Source organism: Falco rusticolus, chromosome 12 (genome assembly GCF_015220075.1).
Source record: "Falco rusticolus isolate bFalRus1 chromosome 12, bFalRus1.pri, whole genome shotgun sequence".
In the NCBI taxonomy this organism is placed as follows: Eukaryota; Metazoa; Chordata; class Aves; order Falconiformes; family Falconidae; genus Falco; species Falco rusticolus.
This window is the reverse complement of record NC_051198.1, coordinates 970306-990246: the sequence shown is the minus strand read 5'-3', so window position 1 is coordinate 990246 and position 19941 is coordinate 970306. Positions and strand designations below refer to the sequence as shown.

Sequence of the window (19941 nt, the reverse complement as noted above, 5' to 3'; positions counted from 1 at the left end):
CAGGAAAGTTGCACTCAGGAAAGACACTGCAGTTGTTTCCAGTGCTGGTGGGAGAGCTGGCAGGGCAAGGCAGCCCTGGGTCACCTCTGTGAGCACCTCACAGCTGCAGCAAGGTCTGAGGCTTATACGCTGAGGGAGTCATGGAAAAAAAAAAAAAAAAAAAAAAGTAAAAAAAGAGAGAGAGAGAGAAAATAAAAAAAAAGGCAATTCACATCTTCACCCTGAAATCCAGGGAGGAAATGGGGTTTTCTTTAGCTGTCTGCAGTGGACAGAGCTTGCACATGTGCATGGTCTGTACAGAGCCCCAGAGAACCTGCAGCAAAGGAAAGAGAAACTTCTAAAAGCTTTCGGCTCCCATAACCGCAGCATTCAGTTAAAGGCTAATGCACGTGGTAGATTTGCAGCCAGCTCGGTCCAAGCCCAGGTGACTGCTGACCTCCACACACCACAGACCCACTCTTGATGCTAGTAGCTGCTTTCCCTCTAAAGCTTCAGATTATAAACATCTCTCAGCACCTCCAGGAAATAAAAGCCTGTTCTCCAGCCTCTCACTGTTGGAGCAGACGTCTTGGATACCAAGAAAGCAACATAAATATTGCAGCTGTACTAGGTGCCGATGTTAGTCGGGGCTTACACAAGCAGAATTACAACTGTGGAGATTATCGCAGTCACCTTTGGGACTCTCTGGGTAACACATCTGGTCCGGCAACGCGCTGCATCTCTCCATATAGGGGCTGTACCAGCAGGGCTGCAGGCTCCAAGGACTTCTGCCCTAGGCTGTCCGCAGGGAAGGGCAGAGCTCAGTAAGCAGGCACCAGGCTCTTGTGGGCTGATGTGCAGCACCACGGTATCTATTTCTTGGGAAAACTGATTTTGCTCAAGCTAATGCCAGTATCCCCATTGGCACCCCAAGCAACTGGGCTCTCACACAGAGGCCTCTTCTCTCACTCAGGAGAGGTGAGTAGGCTGGATTTTGGCTACTCCAAGGAGCAGAGGTGATAAGGTGCTGCTGTGCAAAGCTCCGAAGGACAGCCCTGTCCTACTGCCGAGACGTGGGTCCAGTCCAGTCCCTCACCTAAACCAAGCAAGCTGAGTGCCCAAAAGGCTATTTATTAAGAGGAAGTGTTATCAAGTGCCTGAGTGATTTGGGAATCAAATTCCCATTTTCAAAAGTGACTTAAGCAGTTGTGGGAAGGTTTATGAATTCACAAATGATGGTTTGGTTTGCAGCTTCTGGTGAGAACTAGTGAGAGCTGGGCACGTATTCTTGTGTGCTTGCCTGCAAATGCTCCTCTAGGAGGACAAGGATTTAGTTACAAAGAACCCAAAGCATTAGAACCAAGCCGATTTTGTACCTGTAGGCTGTTTTCAAATCTAACTAGCATTTACTGAACACTGACCCCTGTCTTCAGCCAGCGCGATCTCCAACGAAGCTGCTCAGCCAGGTGTGCATGGCCAGCTGGGGTGAGTGATTAACAGCCAGACAAAAAAACAGGCTGCTGCAGGGAAGGTGCCTAACAGAACCCCTCCTAAGGTGAAAAGGTTACAGCCTAGAAAATAACAGTTCTAGCAAATACACATCACCACTCTAAAGTTTCTCTTCTTTGGTTAGTTTTCCAATTTTTCCTGCTGGTGCAATAGGAAGACCCTAAGTGCATGGACTCAAATGCAGGGATTGTCACAAGCTAGCACAGGCAAGGACTGGATCTGTGTGCATCTGCATATATGCACACACACATATATGTACGCATATGTATGTATATATGTGTATCTGTAGGTATATAAATATATATACACACACACATATATAAGCACTGGAACAGGCTGCCCAGGGAGGTGGTGGAATCACCAACCGTGGAAGCGTTTAAAAAACATGTAGATGTGATGCACCACTTTAGTGGTGGCCTTGGCAGTGCTGGGCTAATGGTTGGAACTGGGGATCTTAAAGGTCCTTTCCAACCCCAACGGTTCTACGATTAAGTATATGTATACAGATATATACGTATCTAGACACATATGTAAATATCAATGTGTATGTATATGTGTATAAATACACTTTACGCACTTACCCTAAGCACCTGCCACTGCCACGGTTGGAGCCAGAGCAGGGAGGCAGCCGGATCTTTGAGGACATCGATTCCTGGCTCTCAACAACAAGCAGCAATCTGCCTGTCACTGCTGCTGGTGGCCAGGCTCACCAGCCCAGACCCGGGACGCCCAGCGTTACGTGCGACGAAGGGGCTGTATTCTTCCCCGGGCTGACATCAGCATCCCTTGATCTCCGAGGGCACCACCTCTCCCCCAGCCAGCTCCTGTTGTGAGCTGCCCCACACACCGACAAACGAACCCCAGCAAGCGGCTCAGAGCACCGGGTGACAGGGAGGCAGCCCTTGCAAGAGCAGCCATAGTCTGTACTTATGCCAAACACCAGCAAGGCCCTCTTCTGCAGCACGGCTTGTTTCTAACCAGAGTGATGTTTTTAAATCTTTATGATTCTTAACATGCTACAAAGAAAATAAATATGTGGCCCACCAGTGAGCCTCCAGTAACAAAGTGCAGGTCTTTGAATGAGGTCTGTAACGTTCTCCGTCCTGCTCCGCACTCTCAAAAGAAATGGTGCTAAAGATATATGGGGCAGGTAGAGCTGATGGAAGCAGTTTCAACCTCTTTTTTATCTGCCAGAAAATGCCATTTCGTCAAAATTGACATGTTCCAAGGAGTGGTATCGATTTTGACAGAGCCATCACTGAAGGAGTGTCAGAGCAGACTGTTTCCACCCTTTCGCTTTGTTCCAATAAATTCAAAAAGTTCTGCTCTGATCAAGTCCAGTTTTCTCTGGATTACATCAGCCTGCCTGCGCAGAGAGGCATTTGCTGTGGGTCCGGGTGGCGGAGAGGCAGAGCAGCACTTCATGTCACCCTGCTTAAGAGACTGGCCTTACTTCAGGAATTTGTTTGGGGTCTTTGGTCCCAGCATTTTCCTGTGATTAGGGAATGAATTAGCTGGGGTGCGAGGGGCAGATGCTGAGCTCACCCAGTCACCCTGGGAATTCTCCAGGTGGCCGCTGGCCTCAAGGCAGGGCTCTCTCAAAAGGCAGAACGATGCCTTGCTGTCGGCCGTCTCATGGCCAGACTCTGCTAGTTTGCCCTAGTTTGAGCGATGGCCCTTCTTTGCTGGCTCGGGGAGCCAGGCAGCAGCTAGCCAGTGGCAAGCTGTGTGTATGGTCTGTATGCAACCAGTCCAGCACGTCTACCATGCATTAGGCACTTGGGAGGTTGCTCTTTCACTGGAGAACTGACCTGCGTGTGCGCAGAGGCTGGTGTCCAGGCAGAGCTGCTGCGGGCAAGTGGCCACAGCCCGCCTTTGCCATTCAAAATCGCTGTCATATTCCCTTCTGGTTTTATGGAGCCAGCAAGGCAACACACCAGCCTCTCACCTTCAGCAGATCTTAGTCCTTGCAAGAGGCAAGAAAATTCTGTGTTAGCCTTGGGGAGGCGTCAAGGTGTGAATTATCCACCTCCCAGCAGCTTCCAGTCCCTCTGACCCTCAGCTGCCCTGTAAATTCCCTGTCCCTCACCCCAGCCTTTCTAAGTTCCCCTTTGCATTTGGATCAGCCGGATTTCCCTCTGCACACCAGAAGGAAAGCCTGAGCACTGGGCAGGGATGGCTTTCCCCTCCTCAGTTCGGGTGTACAGACCAAGGTCTGAACTTCAAACATCCTGGACTTCCACATGGAGAGAGCCATGCCCATTTCCAACTGGAAACATCTAAATTTCTAACTGGGAGTGCCTGGTAATGTCTTAGTAGCTCCTCTTGCTGCCTGACCATTGGCCCTAAAGCCCTGCGACCAGCACCAGGACCCCTATTTTTGCTCTCATAAATGCATCGGTCACTCAGAGACCTCAGCTTAGACCAAGTCCAGTGGTCCCGCCTCAGCTGGGCTGAGCTGGGTGCCGCTGTTTATACAGCCAACAAGAGCAGCCTGTGCCCAAGGCTCCCATTCCTGCGGCAGCACGAGGAGGGAGTGTGGGGCTTGCTCCCAGTGGGACACAGGTACCAAGAACATTTGCCCATCCAGCAAAGTTTCTGCTTAACCCTCCTCGCTGGGGACACCAAGACGTGGTGGCCTCAGCCTGCCTCAACAGGCGACAGCAGATCTGCTCGGGACAGGCTGCTGGATTTTGCTCTTCAGTGTCTCTGCTTGCACCAGCAATGCTGCCGAGCAGGAAAACAGGGGCACAGGCTTCCAGGTGAGCAGCTGCCGGCACATGTGTCTGTGCATGCACACAGGCAGCTGCTTCCAAACAGAGCCCATCCAGCAATGGCTCTGTGGTAGCATCAGTCAGGACGGGGCACTGACCCATAGCTTCCTTGTGAAAGCTCCTCTCTCACAGCAAAGCATGGGGGGAAAGGCAGGCAGCTACCAGCTTTCAAAGACCCAAGTTAAACCCAGTGGCTGAAACAACCCTCAGAAAAGTTTTCTTTTTAAATAAGAAAGTCCCTTCTCCAATCGTAATTGTTAAAATTGCATTTTTAATAAAGGCTGCCGACAGTCAAACAGTCCAGAAAAGAGCAGAAACCAGAAGCTTGACTGCACAAAAGCCACTCTACTGTTACTCAGTGTGGTTCACCCTTCTCGCGCCTGCCTGCCTTTGAGCAGCATCCCATGGGCTGGCCCGGCAGCTCTTAGGGACACCTCAGCCCTAAATAACCTGCAGAAGAGCAGGTTTCTGCTGTGGCTGGGAATATGCTCTTCGGACCTGTCTGTTCCCAGCTGGGAAAGGCGGGCTGCAGCGGGCTGCTGTTATGTCTTTGTGGAACAATAGGGTCTCCCTCTGGTGGCAAATTCCACCCGAGGTGTGCTGACATCGCAGGCAGGGATGGGGCTGCAGGACTGCAGAGCTGGCTCCCAGCTGGCTGTGTGGGGATCACAGCTGCACAGCCCCAGCTGTCTGGCTGCGGGGATGAAGGGGCTCATGGCCCCACCGAACCCAGCCTCTGCTGTGGCGGGGGGGGGTGTCCCAGGATGTCCCAGCAGCACCACTGGCACAAGCTTCCCACAAAAGCCTCTGGAGGACCAGGCACACGATGCCTCCCATCACACAATGCATCCCATCACACAGCGCATCCCATCACATGATGTGTCCCATCACACAGTGCACCCCACCACACTATGCACCCCACCACATGATGCATCACCCCATGACCAGAGCCCAAATGGTCTCAGCTGCGGCCAGGTCCCTGGGCTCGGGACACGGCGCCTTGCCCACATGCAGCGCTCCTCCAGCTGCCTGCACCCCGCGAAGGGATGTCTTTGCCTTGGGGCTGTGGCAGATGCTAAACATCGAGTTGTTGTTTGGGGTTTTGGCAGGTTTGCAACAGTCTTGGAAGGGAATGACTCAGGCACTCGCACACCACCCCAGCAGGACACTGATTAAAAGGATCAGGCTCTGCGCTATGTCTCTGTCCAGCCCTAGCACTGTTGTCTCACTCATCCCAGACATCCATCAGAGCCCCTGGTCCCGTCTCCACAGGGCAGGAGCACTGCCCCATGCTGCATGGGATGGGGGAGATGAGGAGCCACTGCTGGCTGCCCACACAGCAGGGTGCTGTGAGCCCAGCTGACAGCAAGTACTGGTGTGAGCACAGGGTGCTGGGGGGCAGGAGGGGGGGGGGGGCGCGGAATTAGGGTGCCTCCAGCCTTGAAGCATCCCAAGGGCCTAGGCTTTAGGAACTAGAAGGTGGTGCAGAGCTAGATGTGGCTGGCAGCACCAGACAGCTGGCTACGGGACACAGCACAGCATTTTCAGGCTATTTCTGCCTTTTTACGATGGGCTGCCACCACAGTGGTGGGCATTGCCACTTACCCAGCCCCCTCTGCAGCGCAGGACCTCAGCACCAATAACCAGCATCTCCCAGCTCCCCAGCAGGAGGGCTTTTTGGCAGTCCTATACAAAGGATAGACTAGTTTCTTCAGGCTTTCGAGCAGTGAGGTTTCTGCGTTGAGGATGTGAAGGGCTCCTCTCACCTCCCAGCTCAGCAGAGTCACAAGAGAGGCAGGGCTTGGGCTGTGCCTACGTTCCCCTCTTTCCTGGGAGGGGTTGTATTTCCCCAGCTGCTGCAGCCCCAGGGTAGACAGAAAGGCCATCCATGCTGTGTTCTAGCTTTAAGGGTGTTGCTGTCAGTCACCTTTTGCAAAGCTCCTCTGCCGTATACTTGATTGTAGCTTTAAATGGATAAACCTGGCAGGGGACTAGCCACAGCTGTTAGTCATCCCTCTCAGGTGACCTGTCCATCCTCACATCCTTTAAAAGGTAGCCAGTGACAGTTTAGTGGCAGATCTTGCTCTGGGGCAGCAGTACTCCTGCCTACTTAAAATTCTCTCCTTTCCCTACTGTGCTCTGTAGACAGTTGCAAAGACCAGCTCCAGCTGGTGGCTTGAAGCAGCAGAGGCAAAACTGAATTTTGCCACCCTGAGGTTGAAGGTAAAATCATTTCCTTGAGGTGGGATGTCAAAGGTGGCATCCACCTCGCTCCTTCCCTCCCTCCCACAAAGACACACTCTGCAAAAAGCCAGGCGTGTATTCTCCTGCCAGGATATTTTCTCCCTGCCCTGCTGTAGGACCTTCCCCTGCTCCAGACAATGAAGGGACCGAAGCCAATGGCAGTGGCTGGTGAGCCAGGGAATGCAAAAGCCCAGTGGAGCCCATCCTCAATGTGCCCCAGCTGGCTGGACAGGAGGGGGATAATGAACCCTGGTGGGTGGGCTATGAGGGGCAGCCCTGCTGCCAGTCCCCCCGCTCACCTGTGGCCAGGTAAGGCAGGTGGGTACCAGCCCCAGGGCTGGGGGACAGCCACCCATCTCCCTGCTTGTGCCCAGAGCTGGCCTCTAGCCCCACAGCATCAGGAGTCATCCACCCAGCAGGGCCACCGCTCCGCCAGTGCAGAACCCCAAACCTGCACGTGCAGTTAGGCACGGGGAGCAGGGCTGCAATACACTCACAGCAACGCAGGGCCCTCGGCTGGGCGGGTGCATGAATCCAGAGCTGACATGGAGCGATTCCTCCCAGCCAAGGGCTCGGAGATCCCGCCGGGTCTCTGCCACTCACTGGCAACCTGCAGATGCTGTCTGAGGCTGGGGGGCACCGGGAGAAGTGATGGTGCTCAGCCAGACCCCAGGCGAAGGAGGTCAGTGGCATGTGCCCACGGTAGTCATTTTTTATTAAGGTTTGTTATTATAAAAATATATCATAAAATGTGGCACGTTTGTCCATTTCTACTCCGGGGCAGAGGCACCGGAAGGCTGGGACGGAGAGGGCTCCATCGCATAGCCGGAGCTGCTCCCTGGAGGAAACGTGCTCCCTTGGGCTGGGACAGAGCCGGGGATGCTCTGAGCAATGTCTGGGGATGGACGCATTCACTGCCCTGCATCCAACAGTCTCCAGGGACACGGGAAAGAGAAAGAAAAACTGAAAACAGTGGGAGGGGGAAAAAAAAGACAAAATAAAGAAGAAAAACTGAGTCTCTTCTGTCATCCCTTTCTGATCCGATGGAGGTAAAGCATCCCTCTGGGCAGCACGAGTGAATGTCCCGTCCTGGCCGTGCTCCCCTGCACGGGATTTGCCGTGGGAAGATGCCACCTCTCACTGCCCAGGCTGTCTCCTCATCCCCACAGGCAACTGGCAGAGGTGGTGGCACTTTGGGTACAGTTTGGTGGCACTTCAGGCTTCAGGTACAGTTTGCCGGTGCTTATTCCAAGCGTTGCTGTCTCTAGACTGCTGCTCCACAGCTCTAGGAAGAGGAGGCTGGGATAGAGAGTCCATGGATGGTATTTAGAGGGTCTGGAGATTTCCCCACAGGGCTGGCAGGTTTTCTGTCCACGACTGCAAGAAGGGTAGAAGGGGAAAAAATAAAAACGACAGCAGCATGGCTTGATGGACTCCGAGCACATCGCTGCAGCTGGGCATGTCCTATGCTTACATGCACATGGACCCCCTCCGACAGCCCCCCAGGAGCAGCTCTGGGCCCCCCACCTGCCTGCCCCCAGGAAAGCCACCCCTTCCAAAAGGGGCTGCCAGGCTCCATGTATCAGACCTCTCCAAGGGAGTTGGAGAGGAAAGGGGGGATGGATGCATCCTCCAAGCACTACAGATGGTGACAGACGCCCTCTGCCATCACTGGGGGTCCGGATCTGCTGGGGGAGGTGACCCAGACCCATCCTAGCCACACAGAGAACACATCCGATGCACTTTCTTAAAGTCTGTGGCCAGGGTGCCCTGGGAGGGGACTGTGCCACCAGGAGAAGGATCTGCACACCATGCCTGCTGCGGCTCAGCTCCTCCTGGGCTTCCCCCCAGCCCCAGCTCACCCCAGGCACAGCACAGCCCCGGGAGGCATCGCGGTGCAGGGCCCAAGGTGCCATCTGTCCCTCCTCACCAGCCCTCGGGGAGGGGACGCAAAATATCCCAGGGCTGCTGAGGGCACCGAGCAAGCAGGGAGGTTTTTCTGGGGAAATAACGGCTGTGAAATCAGAAAAGGTCTGAACCAGAGGGGGAAATCGCCTGGCTGAGTTTACCTTTAGCTTCTCTTTCTTTCTTTCTTTCTCTCTTTCTTTCTTTCTCTCTTTCTTTCTTTCCTTCTCTCCTTCTTTCTTGTCTTCTCTCTCTCTGCCCCCTTCCTCTCGCACTGCCCATCTCCCCCTCTGCCCTCCCGGTGCGGGAGCAGGTGTGGAAAGTGGGAGCCTGGCCAGCCACCCCCGGAGCGGAGCAGGGCTACCCACGCTCCCTGCACCCACGCAGCCCTTCGTCCACCATCCCCGCTCGGGGCCAGGGGCCACGCTGTGCCTAATAATCCGGGATTTGGTTTGCCCCAGATACGGAGCACAACCAGAAAACCAATCCGAAAAAAATTAAAAAGAAAAAAAGCTTTTAAAGGGGAAGAAAAAAGAAAAAAAAAAAAGAGCAACAAAAAGACTGCAACAAAACACAAAACCAAAAAACACAAATGTTTAAAGAAAGTCTGTGGGCCTTTCGGCAGAGGCAGCTTGAAAATTAGCAAGTCAGAAAACTCAGCCTCCAAGTCACTTAAAATACCTCAAAAAATAGACTAAATGCACGCAGGTAATCTCTCCTCCTCCTTCATTCATTTCTTTCCTTCCTTCTTTCTTTCTTTCTCACTTTCCTTTTCTCTCTTTCCTTGTCATCCTCTCCCTCACTTTCTCGCAATTTGTTTCTCTATTTTTTCCCCAAATAACTGATTTACAATTATCTATTTTCACCATTGATAACTCGTCCCTGTTAGCTGAGAGCTGATGGTATAACATGCAGCAGTTAGCTGTAGTTAGAAGTGGTAAAGGGTTGTGTATATATATATATATATATATAAAAAAGAAAAAAAAAGCCAACAAAACAAAAACCCAAACCAAAAAACCCAAACACACACTACCAACAACAAATTAAAAACACAGAAAACCAGCAATAAACAAGTGGAATAGTAAGTGGGAAATGAATTGCAAATGTGAAAAAGAATAGAAAGGTTAATACCACGAAAAAGGAGAAAGACACCAACAGGGATTTCATACGCAGAACAGAGGGGCTGGGATTTTTAAAACGAAACCGCCAATGGAGGAAATAAAGCTTCCGTCAATGAAGCGAAATAATTAGCAGGAGGTGAGAGAAACGTCCCTGCTATCTGCCTCCGGGTCGGACCCCCATCCAGGGGAGCCTCGGGGGACACCCCCCCACGCACCGCCCGAGGCGGGGCGGCTGCGCCGGTAGAGCCCGGGCCAGGCTGCGGCGGGGTTGCCCGGTGCCGCATTGCACCGGCTGCAACCAGGCGGGGGTCCGGGGGGAGCAGCGGGTCCTGCCCGACCCCGCCGGGACGACGACCCCCGGCCGGGGGTGACAAGCACAGGATGCGCCCGAATCCCACCCCCCGGCGCTGCCCAGCGCGCACCAGTGGGCACGGAGAGGAAGCGGGGGACCCCCGTCCACACCGGCGCTGCGCGGCCGGAGCCCGGACGGGAAGGGGCTGCCCGGGGACACATCGAATGCTGCGCCGGGGGGCGCCGGGGGGCTCCCAGCCGCCGGAGGGGCACGGAGAGGAGCGGGGCCGCCCAAGGCGTGCGCAGCTCCAAGGCAAACGCCGGGGGCCGCGGCCGCCAGCCCAGCTGAACCGCCCGACAGCCCTCACGGCGGAGGCGGGGGGAACATTACGGATATTTAAAATATTCCGCGAGGTGACCCCTGCTCGCAGGTCGGGGGGCCGCCCCGCGTCCCTCACCCCCCCTCGCCCCGTTCCCCTCCCGCACCTGCGCCGCGCCGGGGGTGCCCCCCGTTGTCCCCGTCCCCCCCCGCTCACCTTCCCTCCCGGGCTGCTTGAACGCCATCGCCGTGGCCAGGTCGCCGCCGTGCACCGCCACGCCGGGCCCGTGGTGGGCCAAGGGGGTCCCCTGCGGCTGCCAGGGGTGGCCTGGGGGGATGTAGCCGCCGGCCGGCCCCCCGTAGACGCCGTGCTGGTTGGAGGGGGGGTAGGCGCAGGCTGGGAGGAAGCCGCCCACCGAGGAGAGCCCCGGGGCGGGCTGGGGACAGGCACAAAGAGAGAGGTAGGGTACACGAGGGCGGGGGGGGGGGGGGGGGGGGGGGGGCGCACCGCGGAATTACAGCGGGGGCTCGGAACAACCCGCCCGGGGCTGGCTGTCGGGGGTGCCCCCTCGGGGAGGGGGTGGCCGGCGGGCCGCGGCGGTGCTGAGCTCGGGCGGAGGGGGAGTGGGAATGACGGGAAATCGCCCCCCCACCTTGCCCCTTCCTGCTCCCACCCCGCCTTGCCCCCTTCTGCCCCCCATAGCCGTTACCTGCGGGTACTTGATGTCTCCTTCCACGGCAGCCTTGTCGATGCCGTTGACTGCCTGGGCCGGGGGGAAGGCCGTCCTGTTCACGCTGGGCCAGTCTTCCATTTTGGGGGGGTAGGCAGACCCCTCCGTGCCAGCCAGAGCCCCTGGGGAGGACAGCGCGTTAGCCGTCGCACCCCTCCCCCGGCGTTCGTCCCTCCGGAGCAGGGGTTGGGGCGAAACGGGGGGAAGACCCGGGTGCTTAAGTGCCCGTTGGTATGAAGCCGATGGGGGGCACACAGCCCCGCCTGGCCTCCCAGTCCCCCCAGCATCCCGCGGGCACAGCCCGCTCCCCCGCCAGCAGGGCCGGGGTGGCCCGGGGAAGGCTCGGTCCCGACGGCCGAGATCGGTACCTGCTTTGGTACCACCCCGGGGGGAGAGGCTGCCGTACCCCCCAGATCCCGTCCCTCCGCCCAGTTCTCCGCGCCTCCCCATCACTTCCATGCTCCCAATAATTTAGGAGGCCCAATTTCTTTTCTGACGATTGTGATTTATAAAAGTGACATCGGAATTTTAAAGATGAACGATTTCACGGAGGGAAACGCATGCGGTTGATTTACTCGGGCTTTTGCAAGGATAAAAGGACTCGCACCCCCACACACACACCCGGCCACGTCCCGTGTCCGCCCCCCCCGCCCCGGGCCGGCGCTCGGGGCTGCTGGCGCTCCCCTCCCTCCCGCGGCTGCCCAGCGCCGGCCGCGCCGGCCCCGCCGCTCCCCCATCCTCCTCCCGGCTTTTAGGAAAACCGGGGCAATTTCTCGGCGGAATCCCGGGCAGCGCAGGGCCTGTTTTCCGAGGGGGCTTTCCGCCTTCTTTCTCCCTCTTTTTCCTCTCCCCTGGTTTGTTTTCTCCCCCTTTTTACCTCCTTTCCGTATTTCTATATACTATTACTTTTTTCCCCTTCGCAAAGGGAAATTCAGGGCTCCGAATTTGCGGTCGGCAATCTATCATCCCTACGAAAATATTTTCCACATTTTTCATAAAAAGTTCAAGATGTCTGAGCCTCGACGCATCTGGCCCTGCCGCCCCGTCCTGCCGGAGCGGCGTGCGGCGATCAAAAAAAGCCAACAAAACCCCCAGAAAGAAACGGGGGGGGTGGGGGGTGGGGGGGGTGGTGTCGCGAAAGACCCGCTCACCCGTCTGCTCCACGAAGGTGCGGATGCCCAGGATGTTGGTGACGGAGTGGGCCGAGGGCCACGAGCGCGGCAGGCTGACGTGGGCCGCCCCCACGGGCGCCCCGGGGTGCCCCCCCATCTTGGCAGCCGGCGAGGCCATGGGGCTGGGGTAGGGGTACTGGTAGATGTGGTTGTAGGGCAGGGCGGGCTGGGGCGGCGGCTGCTTGCCGCCGTCGTAGGGGCCGGGCTGGGAGAGGCTGCCGATCTTATTCCGCAGGATCCTGCTGATGGAGCTGACCGAGGGGACGTTGTACTTGTCGCAGACGCCGTCGGCCAGCAGCCGGTCGCGGATCTCCCAGGCGAAGATGCCGGGGTCGCCCTGCTTGTAGTCTCGGATGTGCTTGACCACGTTGGGGGTGGTGACCCGCGGCTTGCTGCCGCCGATGGCCCCGGGCAGGATGGAGCCGGTCTCGTTGTACCGGGCCAGGATCTTGCTGACGCAGCCGTGCGAGACGCGGAGCTGGCGGCTGATGTCGCAGGGCCGGATGCCGAGCTGCGCCAGCTCCACGATGCGCAGCCGGATGGCGTTGGGCAGCGGCCGCCCGTTCACGAAGACGCCGCCCAGCTGGTTCACCTCCCCGTACGTGTGCTCTGCGGCGGGCGGCCCCGGCCCCGACGGGCCCGTTACCGGCGGGCCCCTCACCGGCGGGCGGCCCGCGACGCCGGCGCGGAGGGAGGGAGGGGGACCGAGACGGGGACCAGCACCGGCACCGGGGCGCGCCGCCGCGCAAGGCCGGGCCCCGCCGGCGCACGTCTAGAGTGGGACGGGGACGGGGCTGCGACGGGGATGGGGGGGGGAAGGAAAAGGGGGGGAGGAAAGGAGTGGGGGAGGAAAGGAAAAGGAAAAGGTAGAGGAAAGAAGAGGAAAAGAGCGGGGAAGGAAAGAAGGAAGGAAGGAAGGAAGGAAGCAAGCAAGCAAGCAAGCAAGCAAGCAAGGAAGGAAGGAAGGAAGGAAGGAAAGAAGGAAGGAAGGACGAGGAAAAGAGCCGGGAAGGAGAAGGACAGGGAAAAGGGGGGGGAAGGGAAAAGGGGGGGAAAAGGGAAAAGGGGGGGAAAGGGAAAAGGGGGGGGAAAGGGAAAAAAGGGGGGAAAAAGGGAAAAGGGGGGGGAAGAAGGGAAAAAGGGGGGGGAAAGGGAAAAAGGGGGGGGAAAGGGAAAAAGGGGGGGGGAAAGGGAAAAAGGGGGGGGGGAAGGGAAAAAGGGGGGGGAAAGGGAAAAGGGGGGGGAAAGGGAAAAGGGGGGTAAAGGGAAAAGGGGGGGGAAGGGAAAAGGGGGGGAAGGGAAAAGGGGGGGAAGGGGGGGAATAAGGGAAAGGGGGGGAATAAGGGAAAGGGGAGGGAATGAGGGAAAAGGGGGGGGAATGAGGGAAAAGGGGGGGGGAATGAGGGAAAAGGGGGGGGGAATGAGGGAAAAGGGGGGGGAATGAGGGAAAAGGGGGGGGAATGAGGGAAAAGGGGGGAAAAGGGAAAAGGGAAAAGGGGGGGAAAGGGAAAAGGGGGGGAAAGGGAAAAGGGGGGGAAAAGGGAAAAAGGGGGGGAAAGGGAAAAAGGGGGGAAAGGGAAAAAGGGGGGGAAAGGGAAAAAGGGGGGGAAAGGGAAAAAGGGGGGGAAAGGGAAAAGGGGGGGAAAGGGAAAAAAGGGGGGAAAGGGAAAAAGGGGGGAAAGGGAAAAAGGGGGGAAAGGGAAAAGGGGGGAAAGGGAAAAGGGGGGAAAGGGAAAAGGGGGGAAAAGGGGGAAAAAGGGAAAAGGGGGGAAAAAAGGGGAAAGGGGGGAAAAAAGGGGAAAGGGGGGAAAAAAGGGGAAAGGGGGAAAAAAAGGGGAAAGGGGGGGAAAAGGGAAAAGGGGGGGGAAAGGGAAAGGAAAAGGAGGGAAAGATAAGAAGAGGAAAGAAAACCGAGAACGAGACAGAAAGGGAGAAAGAAAGGAAGGGAGAAAGGAAAAGACAACAAAGAAGAAAGAAATAGAGAAAAAGGAGAAATAAAGACAGGAAAACAAAAGAAGAAATAAAAAAGATAGAGAAAAGGAGGGAGGGGATGGAGAAAAGGAGGGGGGGAAAGACAGAAAAAAGAAACAACGAGAACGGGCAAAAGAACCGAAAGAAGCGAGCGGTGTGAGAGGGCCGGAAGGCAGCGGCGAGGAAGGGGGAGCCGAGAGCCTTCCCAGCCGGGCACGTCGTGCCGGACCCCCGCCCGCCGCCACGACGACCCGGAGAGCCCCGCTGCAGCCAGGCCCCTCGGCCGAGCCGCAGCTACGGGGCTGGGGCCGGCGGGCGGGGGGCCGGCCCGGGGCCCCCATCCTCTCCGCTCCCGGGTTCCCCCCACCCCACCATCCATCCCCGCGAAGGGACACCGTCCCGGAGCCCTCCCCGCGGCCGCCCGCGCTTACCCATCGCCCGGCGCCGGGGGAGCGCCGCGCCGCCCGGGGGGGGAGCACCGCCTGCCTGCCGCACCGCAGCCCCGGCCCCGGCCCCGGCCGCCGCCGGCCCGGCATAGAGCACCCGGGGAGCGGCGGAGGGCGGGCCGGCGGGGCGGCAGCCGGCGGCGGGGCGCGGGGGTGTCCTGGCGGCGCCGGGCCGGTTCCCCACTCGCGGGGAGCCCCCGCCGCTACTCGGATCAATTTGACGTGGGAAGCACGTCAATCCCGGCCGTCACGGTGCAGGCCCCGCCGCGGGCCGCCCATTGGCTCCCGCGCCGCTCCTAAATGGCCGCGGCCGCCGCTCCCCGCCGCCGAGCGGGGGCACGGGGGGGCCGGCACCCTCCGTCCGCCCCCGCGGGACCAGCGCCCCCCGCGGGACGCCCCCCCGCTCAGCCCACCACCCGTTTTAGGGCTGGGGTCCGCCGTGGGCGTCCCCACGCACCCCACACCCCCCCCCCGTGAGGCGGCAAGGTCCTCCCCGGCGCCTTCCCCACGCTCGTTCCCACGCGGGACGCGTTCCCACCCGAGGGCAGCACCTGCCCCGCCTCTAGCTCCGACGGCCGCCGCGGGAACGGAACCCACGGGCGGGGACATCGCCAAGGGGCTCCGTGGCGGGAGGGGAACGGTGCTTCGGGGGTGGGGGGGAGGTTACCGGCTACCGGTGCGGTCCGGAGGCGGGGGACCTCGCTCGGCAGCGGGGGGCTGCTGCGGACCGGGGGCCGGACACCTTCCCCGCCCGGCTTCCCCTGGAAAGCTGCTGCCGCCCACCCGGCATCCACATCCCCGCTTTCCTACCCGAGTAATAACGCCTGAAAGCAGCCTGGTAAAACGTGGATGGGGAGAGTGTTTGGGGGATCTCTGTGGACGACACTCCCCCGCCTCCCCGAAAGGTCGATGGGACGATCGTGAGTGTTTCCCCTCATGCAATTGCGGGGGGGTGGGGGGGGAGAACCGCCTTGCAACCAGGCGCGAGCATATCTTTGCGGCCGCATCGAAAACGCGCCTCTCCTCCGGTTTTGGGCTGGGGGTGGCGGGGGGCGCGGCGGGCGGCGGCGGCGGGCATCAGTGGGCAGGCATCCCCTCCGCCCCGGGCTCCGGCCTCCCCCGCGGCAGCGCGAGCAGCGGCGGGCAGCAGAGACAAACGGCATCTGGGGCGGGGGGCATGGCACCCGTGGGGGGGGCACGGGGAGAAACCCTCACGCGGTGCCCACCCAGCCGCCCCCTCCCCCCCACTTGAAATGTGGCATTAAACCCTCGCGCGGGGTCGGGGCAGACGGTGCCGCCTGAGCGTTGGAAATTGGTCGTCGGGAAAAGAGAGCGGATCGATTAAAAAGCAACGGAGAACGGCAAAGGGGTGGGGGCCCCGTGTCTGCCCCCCCCCCGCGGCCCCCCTCCCCGGCTACAGCCCCCGCGGCGGTGAATTGGCCGTTCTCGGCCGCCGGGGCGGGGGCGGCCGCCGGCAGCCTGCGGGGAGGAGGCAATCGAAAGGCGGCCGAGCAAACCAGGTGTCCTTCGCCCTGCCCCGGTAATCCAACGGGACGATTTCTGAGGGGCAGTGGGGGTCCCCTCCCACCCACGGAAAAGCCTTTTCCCCCGGGGATCGCGCCTAGCCCGCGGCCGGGCTCGCCCGCTGCCGCCGCCCGCCCGGGGCCGGGGAGAGCTGCCCCGAGCCGGGCCGAAGCCCCCCCAACTCCCGGCCCTCCCCTTGCCTCTCGGAGGGGCCCCGGCGCGGGAGCATCCCCCGGGCGCGGCCCGACGGGGCCGGCGGGCAGCGCGGCCGCAGCAGCAGCCCGGGGGTCGGCGCGGCTGCCGGGGAGCCCCCGGCCCGGCCTCGGCCGAGCCCACCCGCCCCTCCTCGGCCGCGCCGATCTCCTGTCTCCCTCTGTTGGGAAGCGCGGAGAAATCCGCCGGCTGTGGGGGGAACGGCAGGGGCCGGGGCCGCCGGGCAGGCACCGCTCGGGGGAAGCCGCGGGGCACAGCCCCAGGCCGGGCGGCCGCCGGCATTAATTAACGTGCCCGCGGTCGTTAACGCGCCCGCGGTGCACGAGCGGGCCGGCGTCTGTGCACGCTCCTTCGCCTCCCGAGGGGGCTCTCACCGTGATGCGCACACGCGCGCCCGCAGCCAGCTCGCAGCCCTGCTCCGTGGGACGGGGTGCGGGGAAGGCTTCCCCGTGGGGTTCAAAGAAAAAAAACCACCCACCCACCGAGCAGGAGAGGCACTCCGCGGACAGCCCCTCCACCGGGCACCTGCTGCGCTGCGCAGCCCCCCGTCTCCCAGCCACGGCCCCACGGGCTCTTCCCTGCTCCCCCCGCGGGCCTGGCCGGGCCGGGGGCTGCCCCGGGGGCCTCTGGCTCCGCAGGCCTCGGGCCAGAAAGGACAGGGAGTGGCGCCCGAGAAAGGCCGGGGGATGTGGTCGCGGGAGGGGCCGCCCGGCTGCAGGCGGCTGTGCGTGGGGGTAAAGGGGAAGGGAAGGAAGAAGAAAAGGAGAAGATAATGAAGAGCGAAAAGGAGAAAACGAAGAAGGAAAAGAGTAATAAAAAAAAACAAAGAAAGAAAAGGAGGAGGAAAATAAGAATAAAAAGGAAACTAGAAGGAAAAGAACAGGTAAAGGAAAAAAAAAGTAAAAATAAAGAAAAAGAAAAAAGGTAAAACAGACAAAAGGTAAAAAAAGACAAAAGGAAAAGGACAAAAGGGAAAAAAAGGAAAAAAAAAGGAAAAAAGAAAATAAAGAAAAAAGCCAAAAGAAAAAAACAGGGAAAAGGCAGAAAGGAAGAGACGAGGGGCGGCAGGGCAGAGGCTGCGGGGAGCGGGCAGGGCGGGGGGCAGCCGGCGGGCTGGCGCAGGTAGGGCTGCGGGCAGGGGGTTCCTCCTCTCCCCCGGCAGAGCCCCCGGGAGGGACGGGGCAGGAGCCCCAGGGCCGGGAGCCCCCCATCGGGAAGCCCACCACCACCACCACCCGCCGACGGCACCGTCCGACTCACCCGCCGCGCCAGGGACTCGTTAACGCGGCGCTGCGAACCCTCCGCCCTGCTCAGCTCCCACGGGCGGCCGGGGTCTGCCCGGCACCCCCAGACCCGCTGCCGAGCCCCCCCGCCCTCCCCCAGGACGGTGTTCGTTTGCTCCGGCTCATCGCCCCCTTCCAGGCCCTTTCTCCGCTCCCCTCCCGGCCCTACCGCCGCTGCCGCCCGGCCCCGCTTGGGCTTGGCCGCCGCCAGCCCATGGTCCGGCGTGGAAAACAGCAGGCTGGGGCTAAAGCTGCGGGTGGGGGAGCCCCGGCCGCCCCGGGGACCCCCCCGGAGCGGAGACCGCCGCCCTGCGCGGGAAGATGCGCTGCCGCCGCGCCTCCGAAACAGCGAAATACATTTTTTTCCCCCTCATTTTCTTTTCTTGCCGGAGCTGTGACAGAAAGCTGAGAAAAGGGAAAAAAACCGAAACCCAACACCCTTATTTTAACTATATTTGCAGAAGCTCTTGGGCATTCGTGTGCGTTTTTACACTGGGCTTCATGTGCCAGACGCACCATTTTGCATTGTTAGTTTTGCTGAATAAAAATGTGTATTAACAGGTAGCTCCCTTTTAAACAGAGATATCGGGAGTAGTGCTCTACTGCAGCAGCTGACAATTAATCTAATTAAAAGTAGGGGTTCCCGTGTGTTTCTGCATTATTTATGCCATATTCGTTAATGAATCAGAAACGCTGTGGCTCCTCGCAGGGGTATTTAGCTCGGTCGTGGTTACGGAGCTCGTTTTCCGCCACGATCAGTCGCAGCTGGCAAACCCCGTTGCAGCGAGTTCAGCCCGGGTGCCCGCTCACAGGAGGCACGGTGCGACGCCTGGCAGTGCTCCCTGGCGAAGGGCACTGCAGTGTCATCTGGGTGCCCGCGCGTGTGCTTTTTGTGTCAGTAGGATCACGAAATTATTTCTGACATTTTTTTTTTTGCTTGAGAGTTTAGACGCTGGCTAAATATGGGGAGTTGAGCAATCCTGCTGTCATGACAAAAAATGCTTTCTGTTTTCTAAAGAAAAGACTTTGCGAGCTTAAAAAGAAAATAATTCTTCAAAGCTTAATGTGCTGTCTGAGCCATTTCGTTTAATCATACATTTCAGTCTGGTAGAGGCCACAGGTTGAGTAATTAACAATAACTTGGTTTCATTTGTCAAAAGCAATTTAGTTGTATAAAATATACTCCACTGCAAGCCAGAAGGCTCCTCAATTCCACATGGAGAGAAAAAAACCCCCAAAAACCCAAAAACAATTCCACCCCGCTCACCGCCGATTTTTAGATTTGGATTTTTTTTCCCTACATTTTTGATCACAGATTCTTAATGTGAAAATGATAGTGGGATCCTGGATCCTTGATAAACACCATCTAGTTCTTGTGTAAAACACCGCTGGCCTGAGGACAGTGCAGATCTGAAATGATTGCCATTGCTTAAATACAGAGCAGCGGACAGATACACCCTTTCTTTTTACTGGCAGTATCGTTATTTTCTTCTCCTTTTCTGCCCGCAAACCATTTCAGATCACTTGTAAGTCACTGCCTGTGGATTTGAAATCTCTTGTAACGCCCTGAGAAGCACATAGGCAGTGGAAGGGTGTTTTAGCTACCGTCGGAATCCGCCTGCCTCCCATCAGCTACAGAGGTGCACGGCTGCAGGCCATCACCTTAGCTTATCAGGTACTGAAATTTTAAAAATACAAAGCAATTTGAGAACAACATTAAACAGGTCTGACAGCTAACGGCAGGCGGAGGTCCTGCTGGAGGGGGCTGTGCGGACTGCCTGTAGCAGGATGGGGGCTGCCTGCTCCGGCTGGCCGTGCCTCGAAGGAGGGGGCGAGCCAAAGCCTTTTCCTTGCAAGGGCTTGGTACTGCTAAAAGACATCTGTCAGGCGTATGCGAGGGTGGCCGGCTCGCAGGAACGGCTGCATTAAACGGCAGGGTTGGTATTGAAATTCAGTTCGGCTGCGTGGGGATGGACGGGGCTGCAGTGCCCCAGCTCCTCACTGCAGGCACGGGGGCTGCAGCCATGGGGGTCTCCGAGGAGAGGAGCCTTGGGGAAATGCCACTGCATCGCAGCATTGCATCGGAGGAGTTTGGGGAGGATGGAAGCAAGCAAGCATCCTTTAAAAAGCAGGTATGAAACCCTACTTCTGCACAGAACAGCACTGCTCTCCCCACGCTCACGCAGCACCTCACACGGCTGCCCACAGGGGCAAAAAAACCCCGAGACCAGCAGCCAAGCATCTCTTTTCCTGGCTTTGTTCGGGCTGAGATTCAAATCGCTGTGGAAGCCGTGGTCCGGCGTGCAGCATCATCGCAGGGGCTCTTGCAGGTGCTACACCATTGGCAGGCAGTGCGTTCGGGTCCCTGGGGTACATGGCAGCGCTTGTGCTGCTGCCATGCGTAAGGAAACAAGGTCTTGCACCACAGCCACGCTGGCTGCAGGCCAAGGGGCAGACAG

At 58.8% G+C, this 19941-nt stretch overlaps 1 protein-coding gene across 1 annotated transcript; it reads right to left on the bottom strand.

Moving 5' to 3' along the window:
* Positions 1-7246: 7246 nt before the first annotated feature.
* Positions 7247-14666, bottom strand: PAX1 (paired box 1). Its single transcript, XM_037404998.1, has 5 exons — positions 14448-14666; positions 12025-12654; positions 10853-10995; positions 10360-10579; positions 7247-7883 (listed from the first exon to the last, which is right to left on the bottom strand). Exons 1-5 carry the CDS (start codon positions 14449-14451, stop codon positions 7792-7794), a joined length of 1089 nt encoding a protein of 362 aa, XP_037260895.1. The 5' UTR covers positions 14452-14666; the 3' UTR covers positions 7247-7791.
* Between the last annotated feature and the right edge of the window lie 5275 nt (positions 14667-19941).